The 15,770-nt window shown below is 47.7% G+C and overlaps 1 protein-coding gene across 1 annotated transcript in view; it reads right to left on the reverse strand.

The window, feature by feature from the left end:
* LOC310784568 (clustered mitochondria protein homolog) overlaps positions 1-15,770 on the reverse strand; it is a gene marked incomplete at both ends in the record, with an annotated part of 74,242 nt that overhangs the window by 34,767 nt on the left and 23,705 nt on the right. Inside the window, one exon of the mRNA XM_083645560.1 lies at positions 15,471-15,623. Within this exon, the coding sequence (XP_083501686.1) occupies positions 15,471-15,623 (153 nt within the window). The remainder of the gene's footprint in view (positions 1-15,470; positions 15,624-15,770) is intronic.

Raw genomic sequence — 15,770 nt, forward strand, 5'->3', positions numbered from 1 at the left:
AGGAGAATGGCTGGGCTGAGAATGGCTTGACAAGTTAAAAAAATGCTTTCCTTTCTCTAGCCAGGAGAGCACTGTTGCCACTTAGTGGGTCGGTGGAATGGGTTGTAAACGTTCGGTGGCTCCAATAATTATATAAGAGATGTAAAAGGCTTAGATGCACAACCCACCGTCAAAAAAAAAAAATCGATGCCAAAAACGTGTAAACACGTTGTTGGCAGGGAACAGCTGGATTCTGAAAACGTGTTCATACGTTGTTGGCAGTGAATGTGTTAAAACAAAATCCTCAAAATTCAACTTAGATATTAGTTTAGGATCTGGGTATGGTCAAGCCAAGATAGGTCAGGTGGTCCTTTGTTAATTTGAATGGGAGGTTTTCCAGGAAACCCAGAGTAAAGACATCGGAGAGAGGCATAAAGTCACTCTTTGTCCAGTTGATTGTGTATCCAGACAGCTTACCGAAGGAGGTGACTAATTCTAGGATTGATGTTTCTGAATTGTGTAGATATATTATTACATCATCAGCGTACAAACTGATACGTGTCTTGGTTATAACTGAACATGTTGGACTAGCATATGAGTTTTACCCAGAAAATGAATGAATCGCCAAATCCAAATCTGCGCAGCGACTCAAACATTTAAGGCCACTCAACCTGATCGAATGCCTTCTGTGCATCGAGTGATAAAATCGCTGCACCACTGATCTTGCTATGGTCTGACAAGGCTGGGACACAGGGGATGACTCAAGTGCACGACTCAGGAGACAGGCAGAGATTCAAAAAGTATTTTTACTATAGGCAATAATCCAAAGATTGGCAAGACAAGGCACGGGGTCAAAAACAAGAACAGAGATAAAAAACTAGAAAAGCTGAACAAGGAATTATCCTAGAGTTATTCTTCCACGAACAATTGACGAACTGGCACAGAGGGCTGAAAGCACACAGACTAAATAGACAGGGAGCCAGAGATAATTACACAGGTGAGGTGAGGCAAGGATAATTGACAAATTAGGGTGGGGCAGACAATCAGAGGAGCAGGAAACACGAGGGCAGGAAGTAAAGGGATCTGAAATGAGAAGACAGGTAAGTCACCAAAATAAAACAAGTATGGTTCTTAGAATTGAAATAAAGAAAACATAACTTAGGGCTCTGGGCGAGACATGACAGTACCCCCCCCCCTCTAGGGACGGCTCCTGACGGCCCAGGTATGTCAGGATGGCGGCGATGAAAGTCAGAGATGACGTCAGGATCCAAGATGTTCCCAGAGGACACCCATGACCGTTCCTCCGGACCATAACCCTCCCAGTCCACCAGATACTGACGACCTCAACCCACACGACGGAACGCCAGGAGGCGCTTAACGGTGTAGACCTGTTCGCCGTCGATGACCCGGGGAGGTGGCGGGGGTCTGGAGGCGGGCACCAGTGGACTCTCCTTGGCCGGCTTAATGCGGCTGACATGGAACGTGGGATGAATCCTCCAGGGTCTAGGGAGCTTGAGACGCACAGCCACAGGATTAATGACTTTTGATATGGGAAATGGCCCCACAAACCTGGGTGCCAGCTTTCGTGACACCACCCGCAGTGGAAGGTCCTTCGCAGAGAGCCAGACACGTTGACCAGGTTGGTAGGAAGGAGCTGGGACTCGCTGCCGATCTGCCACCTTCTTGTACCGGGCTGAGGTCTTGAGGAGCTGCTGACGTGCTGACTTCCAAATACGGCGACAACGCCGGACGAGAGCATGGGCTGAGGGAACACCGACCAGAGCAAGGCAGTGTGTTGTGTGCATACTCAGCCCAAATAACATGCTTGCTCCAGGTGGTAGGGTTATGGGAAACCAGGCAGCGCAGACACGTCTCCAGCTCCTGATTCATCCGCTCTGTCTGGCCATTTGTCTGTGGGTGATATCCTGATGACAGGCTGACCGTGGCCCCCAGCAGAGAGCAAAACTCCTTCCAGAAGCGGGAGATGAACTGTGGGCCCCGGTCCGACACCACATCTCTGGGAAAACCATGTACACGAAAAACATTGGATAGCATCACCTCTGCAGTTTCCTTGGCTGAGGGCAGCTTAGGCAGAGGGATGAAATGTGCCATCTTAGAGAATCTGTCCACCACCGTGAGAACGGTGGTGTTACCTTCAGACAGTGGCAGTCCGGTAATGAAGTCCACGGAGATGTCAGACTAGGGTTGCTGGGGCACAGGGAGAGGGCGCAGCAGGCCAGCAGGACGGCTCCGTTGAGTCTTGTTACGGGCACAGACGGGACAGGCACCCACATATTCCCCAACCTCATCTCCCATGGATGGCCACCAGAAGCACTGTTTGATGACGAAAACTGTCCGTTTCACCCCAGGATGGCAAGCAAAGATGCCCGTGTGAGCCCAGTGGATCACCTGAGAGCGGAGAGAGAGAGGGACAAACAACCGGTTCGGGGGGCAACTGTCCGGCGCTGGCGTATCACCATTGGCTTGTCTGACCTTAGCCTCAATACTCCATGTGAGGGCCCCAATCACACAGGAAGAAGGGAGTATGTTAGTGGGTGCATCACAGGAAGAGTTTGGAGAAAACTGACGAGAAAGGGCATCCGGCTTAATATTCTTAGAACCTGGGCGGTATGATAATGTGAAATTGAATCGAGTAAAGAAAAGGGCCCACCTTGCTTGTCTGGAATTGAGTCTCTTGGCAGTCCGACTCCGAATATACTCCAGGTTCTTATGATCAGTCCAGACCAGGAACGGGTGCTCCGCTCCCTCCAACCAATGCCTCCACTCTTTCAACGCCACCATTACTGCCATGAGTTCCCTGTTTCCTGTATCATACTTTCTCTCCGCAGGAGAGAGCTTATGGGACAGAAAGGCGCAGGGGTGAAGCTTGTTGTCCACCGGGGAACGTTGAGAGAGAACTGCCCCAACGCCAATGTCCGAGGCATCCACCTCCACCACAAATTGGAGATTTGGATCCGGGAGAGTGAGGATGGGAGCAGAAGTGAACATCAATCTCAACTTCTTGAAGGCTAGATTTGCCTGATGAGACCACTGGAACCTGGTTAGTGGAGAGGTTAGAGCATGCAAAGGGGCAGCCACAACACTGAAGCTTCTAATGAACCGTCTATAAAAATTAGAAAAACCAAGGAAACGTTGTAGCTGCTTTCTGCTCTTTGGAATTGGCCACTCGGCCACAGCCATGACCTTGGCGGGGTCCATCTGCATACTGTCCTGGGAAACAATATAGCCCAGGAACGCGACTGTTGTGACATGGAACTCACATTTCTCTGCTTTAACGTAAAGCTGGTGGTCAAGGAGGCGCTGGAGGACCTGGCGAACGTGCTCCACGTGGGTCTCCTCATCCGGGGAGAATATGAGGATGTCGTCCAGGTAAACGAAAGCAAAGCAGTTAAGCATCTCCCGAAGAACGTCGTTCACCAAGGCCTGGAAGACACCTGGGGCATTTGTAAGTCCAAAAGGCATCACCAAATACTCATAATGACCACTAGGGGTGTTGAAGGCGGTTTTCCATTCATCCCCCTCCCTTATCCTTACCAAGTGATAAGCATTCCTCAAGTCCAACTTGGTAAAAATCTTCGCCCCTTTTAACAGTTCAAAAGCAGATGAAATAAGAGGGAGGGGGTACCTGTTCTTTCTGAGATGTCGTTCAGTAAACGATAGTCGATAGATGGGCGAAGACTCTTGTCCTTCTTTTCCACAAAGAAGAATCCTGCTCCAGCTGGAGAGGAGGAGGGACGAATTATCCCAGCAGCCAGGGACGCTGAAATGTACTTATCCATAGCCACTCTTTCTGGGGCTGACAGGGAGTAGAGGCGTCCCTTGGGGGGTGAAGTACTAGGAAGCAGGTCAATGCCACAATCATAATCCCGATGAGGAGGAAGTGATGTGGCTTTGGACTTATTGAATACGTCATGCAGATCGTGGTAACAGGAGGGAACTTTAGACACCTCAGAGGCCTCGATCCCAAACTCTGTGTCTTCAGGCTTGGGAATCACAGGAGACATCTGAAGCGACGGAGCAGATGAAACAGGCAGGCTCTGAGGACCACTTAGAGAAAAACAGTTTAGTTTGCACCCCTCCCCCCAACTCATTACCTCACCGGTAGACCAGTTCATGTGTGGATTATGTTTGGAGAGCCAGGGAAGACCTAGAATGACTGGGTCACTTCACTTCCTCTCTCCTTCACTGCCTACTTCCTTTAGCCCTTCACCACTTCACTTCCTCTCTCCTTCACTGCCTACTTCCTTTAACCCTTCACCACTTCACTTCCTCTCTCCTTCACTGCCTACTTCCTTTAGCCCTTCACCACTTCACTTCCTCTCTCCTTCACTGCCTACTTCCTTTAGCCCTTCACCACTACAGTGTACCTGAACAAGATCAAAATTTGACACTGTTAAAGACTTGTACATTTGAGTGAGGTGACGTAATCTGGGCCTTGCCTTGCTAAGCAGTGCCTAAAAAATAAAATAAATAAAAATAAATGTCTCTACACATACTGGTGTGTATTAAACTAGTGTCTTCTTCAGCTCAAGTCCAAGTCAAGTCCCAAGACTTTGAGGGCTGATTTTTTTATATATAAAATATTGAAAAAAAAAAAATCCAAGTCCCTCACAACACTCTCTGGTGTAACCTTTTAAAGTAATGCGTGGTTGCAATGAAGAAACGTGAGCATATCGACATGCTCAGCACTGAGGCTTGCCCTGCGCTTTGATGCAATGATTCCTGCTGCAGAAAACAGGCGCTCTGATGGTGTAGATGTTGCTGGAATGCACAAGAGGGACTTTGCCAGCATTGCCAGCGTTGGATACCGTGCTGCGTTTGTTTTCCACCATAACAGCGGATCCTCCTTTTTGGCCAGGGCACGTTCTCCAAAATACATCAAGACCTCCTTCTGCACAGCTTGGTGTAACTGCTGCTGCTCATCCTCTTCATGACTGGTGCTGGAGTCTGATCCCAGTATGTTATCGAGGAAGGATGGTGCATCCTTGGCAGTGGCACGTGCCCCTGTGTCGCCGTCTTCTTGTGTTGTGCCGGAGGGCGGAGCGCCATTCCCACACCTTTCTTCCCTTTTGGCAGCAAGTGCCATGGTTTGCACTGTGCTTTGGACCTTGAAGGTTACGTCATCAGGCAAGATCTTCAGTTTTCTATACCTGGGGTCCAGAGCAGCAGCGAGCAGGATGGTGTTTGGCGATTCAGGGTTAAACTTAAATAGTTCTTGGTTTGTTTCCCATCGTGTTGCGATCTCTTGTACCACATGAGCCTGGAATGCCTTTACTGGTGTAGTCTCAAAAGCAATACTCTTGATGGATTTCGTAAGGCCTTGCACCATCTTTGGAAGAACAGAGATAGTAACATATTTTTCACCACTCAGAAACTCGGTAGCTCCAACAAATGGCTGAAGGCCCTCGCTCAGCTCCCCAATCAGGTCCCACTGTTCGTTCTTGAGGTCAAGGTAGTGCTTCCCTCTCTGTGTCACTGCTGGGTCGGAGAGTGTAGCAGTCACTGGCCACCTTTGATCCACATCATTAACATGTAACATTTTATGAGTAGAGTTCCAGTGAGTACTTACATCTTGCACCAGCATTTTTTCATCACTGGAGTGCCCTGAGCCCATTTGCTTCTGCTTAGCCTTTAGCTTGGTGCATGCCAGTTCACTTCTCTTGAAGTGTTCGACAAGGGATCTTGAAGCACCCACAGTCTTGGAGATAGCTGGGTTGCTCTTGAGACCAGCCTGCACCACCAAGTTTAGGGTGTGACCTGCACATCGCACTGGTGCCCCCGTTAATGCTACTCCGCAGCACGAGCAGAACAACCCGGCCAATGTCTCGTTGGCCCCACAGTCTGTGGATGATGGGTTTACAGTTGTCTCACGCTGCCGTGGCGTTAAACGTGCACAGCCCGCCGCTGTGCAGCCCGTTTCCCAACAAACCACTTCGGTTGAGATCCGGAATAGATTCACGCCGCTTGCTAACTCTCCTGTTCAGCATGCTGCGTCGTCCGCTCCGCCCGACAATATTAAACCCTCTATTCTATTGATTGGAGACTCTATAACCCGCAATATCAAGCTTAACACACCAGCCGAGATAGTTTGTCTGCCCGGGGCCAGAGTACCCGACATTGAAGCTACTCTTAGGGTGCTAACAAACAGCCATAAACAAACAATTACCCAGGCTACCCATGATAACATCATACTACACGTTGGCACCAACAATGCCAGGTTTAAACAATCGGAGATCACAAAGCACAGCATAACTAGGACCTGTGCTTTTGCTAGCAAGATGAGTCGGCATCCATTAATTGTCTCTGGTCCCCTCCCTGTCACACTTAACTCTGACATTTTTAGCAGGCTGTTTTGGCTCAACAACTGGCTGGCCAAACACTGTGCTGATAAGGGCTACCTATTCTTAGATAACTGGCCCTCTTTTAGAGGCATGACTGGCATGCTTAAGATGGATGGCATCCACCCTACCCCATTGGGTGCTAGCACCTTATCAAAAAACCTGGATAGTTGCCTACGGCAAACCCAGACTACTATCCTTGAATGACAGTTTCACCCACAACATGCAGGGCCACAGGCTGCTAGACAGCCTGTTAGTTCTACTTGTGCGGTTATGGAGTCTGCTAGTTCAATTAACTTAGTCTATCCAATACAGACTGTGCTCCGTCCGCGCCGCACTATTACTAGTAACCGACCCATAAACGCTCTGCAATATCCTAACCCAAACCTTATTGTTATTAATCCGACTGTTACCACCGCCGCTCCGTCTCCGTATTATACCACGATCTCTCAAATTAGCACAGTTTCTCTTCGTCGCTCCGTCCCCTCACGCCGCTCTCGTCCACCCCTCAAAACGTCAAACACCAACCTCATTGAGATTAAATCTACTCTTGGTATCGAATGCTCTAAATTAACTAATATTGATGATAAATCTATTCGATTTGGATTCATTAATATCAGATCAATCACCAATAAAGCCCTCCTCGTCAATGACTTAATCATTGAACATAATATTGACGTTATGGGATTATGCGAAACCTGGCTAAAACCGGACGTTGTTCTTCCACTCATTGAAGCCTCCCCCCCTAACTTTGACAATTCGCATGTTGCCAGAATGTCAAGAAATGGTGGGGGCGTTGGCCTAATTTATAACTCAAATCTAGGTCTTCTGCAGGATCAAAAGTATAAGCTCCTATCTTGTGAGATACTTACTATGAGACACTCTAATATAGCTGGCCTCGGAGCCTTCTACCTAGTTATGCTCTACCGCCCACCTGGGCCCTATTCATCTTTTCTTGATGAATTTTCCAATTTTCTCTCTGACCTCGTAACCCGCACGGATAATATCCTTATCATTGGCGATTTCAATATTCATGTTAACCGTAAAGCTGACCCACTCTGCAAAGCCTTTCTATCTTTAGTCGACACCCTTGGCTTTGCTCAGTTGGTTCATGAACAAACGCATTCTAACGGCAACACGCTTGATCTCGTCCTTGCTCGTGGGATTAACGTCTCAGATCTGTCAGTCATGATTTACCCTCCAGCACTGTCAGATCATTATCTCATTCAATTTAAAATAGACCTGCCCCTCCGGCAATCAAACCTAGCCGATACCTATACCGCCCGGCGTATCGATAGTTCTACTCCCACTGAACTCGCTGATTTGTTATCGGGGCCGCTTTCCTCTCTCCCAGAGCGGATCGACTCCATTAATGAATTCACAAATCAATTTAATTCAATCCTACTCGCCTCGCTTGATTCTATCGCACCTCTACGTACTAAAATCCGTCGCCCTAAAAAACCCTCGCCTTGGTATACTGACGATACACGCGCACAAAAACTAATATGCAGAAAACTAGAACGTAAATGGCGATCATCCAAGCTTGAAGTCTATCGACTAGCTTGGAGTGATAGCCTATTAAAATACAAATGTATGCTCTCCGCTGCAAGAGCCTCCTACCTATCAGATCTTATTAACACTAATAAAAATAATCCTAAATTTTTATTTGACACGGTCGCAAATCTTACTCGCAAACCATCCCCCAATACAAACTCTCCATTTACAGCTAATGACTTCCTTGACTTCTTTAACCGTAAAATTATCTGTATTAGAGATGAAATTAGCAACTCTCTATTACTCACAAAGGGTGCTAACCCCTCTCCTAGCCCTGTCCTTAGAACCTTAGACGAGAGTACTATACTCTCGAATTTTGAGACTATCTCCCTAAATGCACTTTCAAAAATTGTACTTTCATCTAAATCCACAACCTGTTTATTCGACCCTCTCCCTGCAAAGTTGATTAAGGAACTCCTTCCAATACTAGGCCCCCCCTTACTTAACATTATCAATAGCTCCCTCTCCTCTGGCATTGTCCCTGCCTCCTTCAAATCTGCTGTAATCAAACCTCTACTTAAAAAGCCAAACCTTGATTCTGAGGTTCTTAACAACTTCAGGCCAATCTCAAATCTCCCCTTCCTCTCTAAAGTTCTTGAAAAAGTAGTCTCGACACAATTAACTGACTACCTCTCGCATAATAAACTTCTCGATCCCTTTCAATCTGGTTTTAGATCACTCCATAGTACTGAAACTGCTCTTACAAAAGTAACCAATGACCTTCTCCTCGCGTCCGACTCTAATTTCTCCTCTCTTCTCATTTTATTAGACTTAAGCGCAGCCTTCGATACAATCGATCATAAGATCCTCCTAGACCGCTTATCTAACTACGTAGGTATCCGGGGCACTGCCCTATCCTGGCTAAAGTCATATTTGTCTGATAGGACACACTGTGTCTCATATAAAAATATTATGTCCACATTCTCCTCAGTGAAGTTTGGTGTACCGCAGGGATCAGTCCTGGGTCCCTTACTCTTTGGAGTTTACTTACTGCCTCTTGGCGAAATTTTCCGTAGATATGGCATTAACTTCCACTGTTATGCCGACGATACCCAAATTTATATACCAATTAGACCAGACGATCGCTCTAAACTCGCTAATCTTGAATCCTGCTTAATCGCTGTTACAGATTGGATGTCAAATAATTTCTTACGACTAAACGCCAACAAAACTGAACTACTAGTTGTTGGCCCAAAAACCCAACTTCCATTTCTCACTGATCTTAGTCTGAACATTGAGAACTGCGTAATTACTCCAAACTCAAAGGTGAAAAACCTAGGTGTTACCTTTGATCCTACTCTGTCATTCGATGCTCACATTAAGGACATCACTAAAATAGCTTTCTTTCATCTTCGCAATATCTCAAAGATCCGTCCCTTGCTAAATGCAACGGATGCCGAAACCTTAATACACGCCTTTGTTTCATCTAGACTCGATTACTGTAATGTCTTATTCTCTGGCCTTCCACTTTGTAGCACAAATAAATTACAACTCGTGCAAAACGCCGCTGCTAGAATTCTAACTAGAACTAAGAAGTTTGATCATATAACTCCGGTCTTAATCTCCCTCCACTGGCTCCCAATTCAGGCCAGATCAGACTTTAAGGTGCTTCTGTTAACCTATAAATCTTTGCACGGGCTCGCACCTCCGTACTTATCTGAGCTAATCATTCCTTATGTTCCCACGCGTACTCTCCGCTCACAGGACGGTAATTATCTTACCGTCCCTAAAATTAAGAAAAAATCAGCAGGTAGCAGAGCATTTTCTTACCGTGCTCCACATCTCTGGAACCAGCTTCCTCTGTCAGTTAGGGAAGCTGGCTCCATTGAAATCTTCAAAACTAGACTCAAAACCCATTTATTCTCCCAATCATTTGGTTGTGCTTGATGGTTATGTTTGATGATGTCATTCTCTAGAAATATTTATTAGCTCTTGAGTACATACAATCCTGAATTGCTGAGCGGGCTGTCTCAAGCCAGCAATATCAGTATAAACTTAGACTTGACCTAATTTAAATAATATGGCATCAGTCGACCCAGTAGCCTAGATAGAAAATCAAATAGTTGGTGAATAAACTTAGTCCTGAACTGCTGAGCGGGCTATCTCAAGCCAGCAGTATCAGTATAAATTTAGACTGGACCTAATTTAATAATATGGCATCAGCCGATCCAGTAGCTCAGATATAAAATCAAATAGCTGGTGAATAAACTTAGTCCTGAACTGCTGAGCGGGCTATCTCAAGCCAGCAGTATCAGTATAAACTTAGACTTGACCTAATTTAATTTAATAATATGGCATCAGCCGATCCAATAGCTCAGATATAAATTCAAATAGCTGGTGAATAAACTTAGTCCTGAACTGCTGAGCGGGCTATCACAAGCCAGCAGTATCAATATAAACTTAGACTTGACCTAATTTAATAATATGGCATCAGCCGATCCAGTAGCTCGGATATAAAATCAAATAGCTGATGAATAAACTTAGTCCTGAACTGCTGAGCGGGCTATCTCAAGCCAGCAGTATCAGTATAAACTTAGACTTGACCTAATTTAATAATATGGCATCAGCCGACCCAGTAGCTCAGATATAAAATCAAATAGCTGGTGAATAAACTTAGTCCTGAACTGCTGAGCGGGCTATCTCAAGCCAGCAGTATCAGTATAAACTTAGACCTAGACTACCTAGACCTGAATTAGCAGTATAATATTAGTCATCCTAAATAATCCTAATAAATTTTGATTTGACCTAATTTTATTGTTGTCTATAGAGTTAGTTCCACCTCTGCGCAGATTCCCCCGCTCTCTTCTCTCTCTCCCCCTCAGGTGTCCTTCATTGGCCTGACGTACACCCCACCGCTGGAGCCCTAGGTCCGGCCGTCATCGCCCTAGCCACCTGTCGTCACTCTAGGCCATCTACCCACTACTCCTTCTACTGTCTGACACCCCGGGCTCATCACCATCACCGACCCCTATCCTCATCATCCTGGTCACCTGCTTGCCTAAGGGAAGGGGGGGGCGCCCCCCCAGCCCCCCCCCCCCGCCGCCTCATCATCACCTCCAACTCCTATCCTCCCCTCCTCTAAATCATCACCTCCGACTCCTATCCTCCCCTCCCCTCCTCTTAATCCATGTCACCAACGCGGACTCATGGATTCCTCAGATCATCCTCATGGAACTCCCAATCTTGTTACCCCTTTTTTCACCTAGCTAATTAACTAGTATTCTCTAAACCTACGAACACTTAAAGACTGCATTTTCTATTTCTTTTTGGACTCTACTTTTTAGATTTTCAACTCCCTTCCCTGATCTTAGGATAATTTAAAAATTACATTTTTATATCCCTTCTGTTGGACTCTTTTTTACATTTTCAATTTTCTGTTCTCTTGTACATTTTATTTCCATAATAAACCATTCACAGAGTTTCATTATCGGAAACTCTGTGCATGGTTTAGCCCGGCATCTCTCGGCCTGTCTCGGAGGGGAGTCCCCAGATGGGGGTCCGCTGCTGTGGCCTGGGTGGGCCCGTCCCCCGCGTGGCCTGCTCTCACGCTCTCAGTCACTATGCTGGTGGCTGGGGGGGCGGGTCGCGTGGGGGCTGGGTCCACCCGGGCCGCAGCAATTGGCCCCTAGCACAACAACCTCACAAGGTTCCTCCTCAGCCAAGTCACTGGGGCAATCCATGTGGCGACCATATGGTGGAAAGGTTTTCTTGCGTTCACTGGGGGTGAGGGGGTGCCGCTGTGTCCCGGCCTGGCCTTCCCTCCCACGCCTTATGTGGGCGGGGGCCGGGTCGGGGGGCATCGGTGCTCTTCATCACTGGTCGAGGGCTGCCGGTTGGTTTAGAACAGCTTAGGTAGGCGATAGATTAGCTACAGCCTAAGGCTGACCTGTTAGTGTTCAGGCTAAAATCAGACTAGAGCAGGGTAGGATAGGCCAGATTAGGCTGTAGATTAGCTAGATACTATGTCCCAGTTAGCTCTGGTTAATGCTTAGAGTAGTCAGTTGTCTGATCTTCTCCCCCCCCCCTCTCTTTCCCCCTTCCCCCGCTTCTTCCCCCTTCTTGTTCTCCTCTCTTTCCATGCTCTTTCCTCCCCCACATCCCACCGCCCCCCCCTCCCTTCTCCTGCTCTCTCCTCATTCTCCCCCCCTCTGCTCCTTCTCCTCTTCTCCCCTATTTTCCTGAATCCCTGCCACTTCCTGCTCTCCCTTCTCTCACATTCCCCCTGCTCTCCTTCCCCTGCACCCTCCCACCTCTCCTTCTCTGCCTCTCTGTCCTCCCCCCTCTCTCACATTCCCCCTGCTCTCCTTCCCCTGCACCCTCCCACCTCTCCTTCTCTGTTCTCTCCTCCTCCACATTTCCCATTTTCTCCCCACCCTCGCCCTAATCCGGGCCCGTATCCTACTCCCTCCCTCCACCCTAGACCCTACCTCTACTCTCTGTCCTCCCCCCTCTCTCATATTCCCCCTGCTCTCCTTCCCCTGCACCCTCCCACCTCTCCTTCTCTGTTCTCTCCTCCTCCACATTTCCCATTTTCTCCCCACCCTCGCCCTAATCCGGGCCCGTATCCTACTCCCTCCCTCCACCCTAGACCCTACCTCTACTCTCTGTCCTCCCCCCTCTCTCATATTCCCCCTGCTCTCCTTCCCCTGCACCCTCCCACCTCTCCTTCTCTGTTCTCTCCTCCTCCACATTTCCCATTTTCTCCCCACCCTCGCCCTAATCCGGGCCCGTATCCTACTCCCTCCCTCCACCCTAGACCCTACCTCTACTCTACCTCCCCTGTACCCTTCCACCTCTCCTTCTCTGTTCTCTCCTCCTCTCTGTCCTCTCCCCTCTCTCACATTCCCGCTGCTCTCCTTCCCCTGCGCCCTCCCACCTCTCCTTCTCTGTTCTCTCCTCCTCTCTGCCCTCTCCTCCCTCTCACATTCCCCCTGCTCTCCCTCCCCTGCACCCTCTCCTTCTCTGTTCTCTCCTCCTCCACATTTCCCATTTCTCCCCACCCTCGCCCTAATCCGGGCCCGTATCCTACTCCCTCCCCTCCCCCAACCCTAGACCCTACCCCGGCTCTCCCTCCCCTGCACCCTCATCTCTCCTCCTCTGTTCTCTCCTCCTCCACATTTCCTATTTTCTCCCCACCTCCCCCCTCTCCTCCCTCCTCCCTCTCCCTCCCTCCTCCACTCTCCTGCTTTCTTCAAATGTTCAAATGTTATCTTTATTCTGTATATTCTTGTTACTGTGTGTTAGCTAGAATCAGCTAGACATACTTTCTGTGAAGCCCTCTGAGACATGCTTGTGAATTAGGGCTATATAAATAAACTTGACTTGACTTGACTTGACTGATGCCCATCCATGTTTTTTCCCCAGAATGGCCACAGCTGATATGACATTGGACGCGTTGTCATGGACAACAGCTTTGATCTTCTCTGGTGGAATTTCGAATTTGGCAATAACCTCTTCAATCCACTCTGCAATATGTGCACCCGTGTGTCTCTCTTCAAGGGGCATGGTTGTAAGGCAGTGGGACTCCATTTCCCAATCCTCTCTCAGAAAGTGACACGTCACCCCCATATAGGCCTCTGTCGCTACACTTGTCCAAATGTCAGTAGTGAGTGCCATCATGTTTGGCGTCTTAAGCCTCTCGATCAACTTGCCTTTGACCTCCTCATACTTTTTCTCCATCTTATTCGTGAAGAAGGTCCTTGAGGGAAGTGTGTAGTTCGGGTTGAAACTCGAAATCATCTTTCTGAATCCTTTATCTTCCACCATGGACAGAGGGCGCATGTCTGTCACAATCATATTCAAAATGCTATTGCTGAACTCAGCTGCTTGTTCACTTGAACATGATGGACCCGTCCTTATAAAGCTGTCCATTGTACGCTGTGATCCGCTGAAAAAGAGGTGAAATAATAATTCATATTGATATTTATTAGGTAAGTTCATAACAAAACTGGAGAATGCGCATTTACACACCCTAGACCTGTTGCCTATTATTGACACAAATATCAGAATAGCAAGATAACAGGTCAGGTGGTGTAATAATTGGAGCCTAAAATGCACCAATTAAATAGTTGTTTGCAATCATCATAAGAAGAGTCGACCGGTCTAGGGTGTGTAAATGTACATTCTCCACATACACACTCTTTCTCTCTCACACACACACACTCACTCTCTCTTTCTCTCTCACACACCAACAGGCTAGTGTGATCACACACACACACACACACACACACACACACACACACACACACACACAACGCTGTTAAATTAGCCGCTAACGTTAGGTTAACGTTAGGTTGAGCTTTGTATTTCTCACAGAAAACGGCAAGCCACATCAAAAAAATGCAGCGTGAATGCAGTTACTAATAGTCATATTGGCAACGTGGCAAGCCAGCAGCACAACTACTACTAGTCTTAATATCAAGTAGCAATCATTAGCATACATTTACATTAGCGTTGTGTATAGTTAACGTTACGTTACCTTGCTCCGCTCGACGTAGATGTGCTGGTGGATGCGTAGACTGGATGTTTACGGTTCAGGTGCTGAAGCATTGACGAGGTACTGTTGTGATATGCAAGGATCGTCTTACAGTACTTGCACACCACTGAGTTCGTGTCCTTTTTCAGCGTGAAATGATCCCACACTTTAGACAGTTTCGGTCGCTTTTTCGGCCCTGGTTCTTCCCTTCCCGGCTCCTCCTGTCTGCTTTCTCCGCCGCCTCGTTCCATTTTGCGGGGTCCGCTCGCTAGTCGCTATAGCTGCTCTCTGGTCTGTCTGTGTCCTCACGTGTTTACACAGGAAGAGCACTGTGCCACACCAGTAAGCGTCCGTGAGAAACAGTCTCTCTAAATGCCGTGTCGAGGCGAATCATTTTGGCCTCGATCATTTTAATTATTCGAGTTATTCGAGGTACTCGAGGAATCGTGACAGCTCTAAACTGTTTAGTTAAACTTGCATTCCAGGAATATTGTGCTCTTAAGATGACGTTAGTGGAGTCGAGGCTGTTGCGTCCTGAAACCCACATAGGTTGCGTGCGATTCGAGGCGTAACCTATGTGCGTTTTAGCGTAACCTATGTGCGATTCGAAATAACGCATCCGAGATAGAAACGTCATGAATATAGCCACGTTATAAACAACAAACTAACGCTGGTGATCCATATGGAAACAGTGTTACTCGAAATGGTTAAAAGTTATATCAATTTGGTCATTCAGTGGCATTTTACTGCCATATAACATAACTAACTAGTGGCTAATATTAGCCACAGAAGGCAACTAGCACTGAACCGGAAGAACAAATACGTTTGCGTTGAACGCGGAAGAGAGAAAAAGTGGGCGTGGTGAATAAGGTGAATAGGACAAAAAACGGATTGACTTGCATTCTGGCAAGGCAGTCTTGCAGCTAGACGTATCTCCACACTTTGTTTTAGTGCTGTGCCAGCGCTGGAGAAAGTAATGCGGTAACTTGAAGTTACTTGGATTATATAATTACTTTTTGGAAATTGTAATCCCCTACATTGCTAGTTAACGGGGGAAAGTAATCAAATGCCCAACACTCTGTGATAGTGACTGTGGTGAGTACCTGAACGTGGCTGAGCCTGTCTTTCTCCACCGCCCGCTGCAGCAGCTCCAGCAGGCTGCCCAGGTAACGGATGCTCACCCCCCGCTGGTGCAGTGCTGAGGTCAGGCTGGCCCCATCCATAGGCACCGCTGTGTGGTCCAGACAGTCCCGCAGCTAAAACACACACACACACACACACACACACAATCACGCACGCACGCAGGCACGCACGCACGCACGCAGGCACGCACGCACGCACGCACGCACACGCACACGCACACACACACACACACACACACACACACACACACACACACACAC

The sequence above is a fragment of the Poromitra crassiceps genome (genome assembly GCF_964638095.1).
Source record: "Poromitra crassiceps genome assembly, chromosome: 1".
NCBI classification, from domain to species: domain Eukaryota; kingdom Metazoa; phylum Chordata; class Actinopteri; order Beryciformes; family Melamphaidae; genus Poromitra; species Poromitra crassiceps.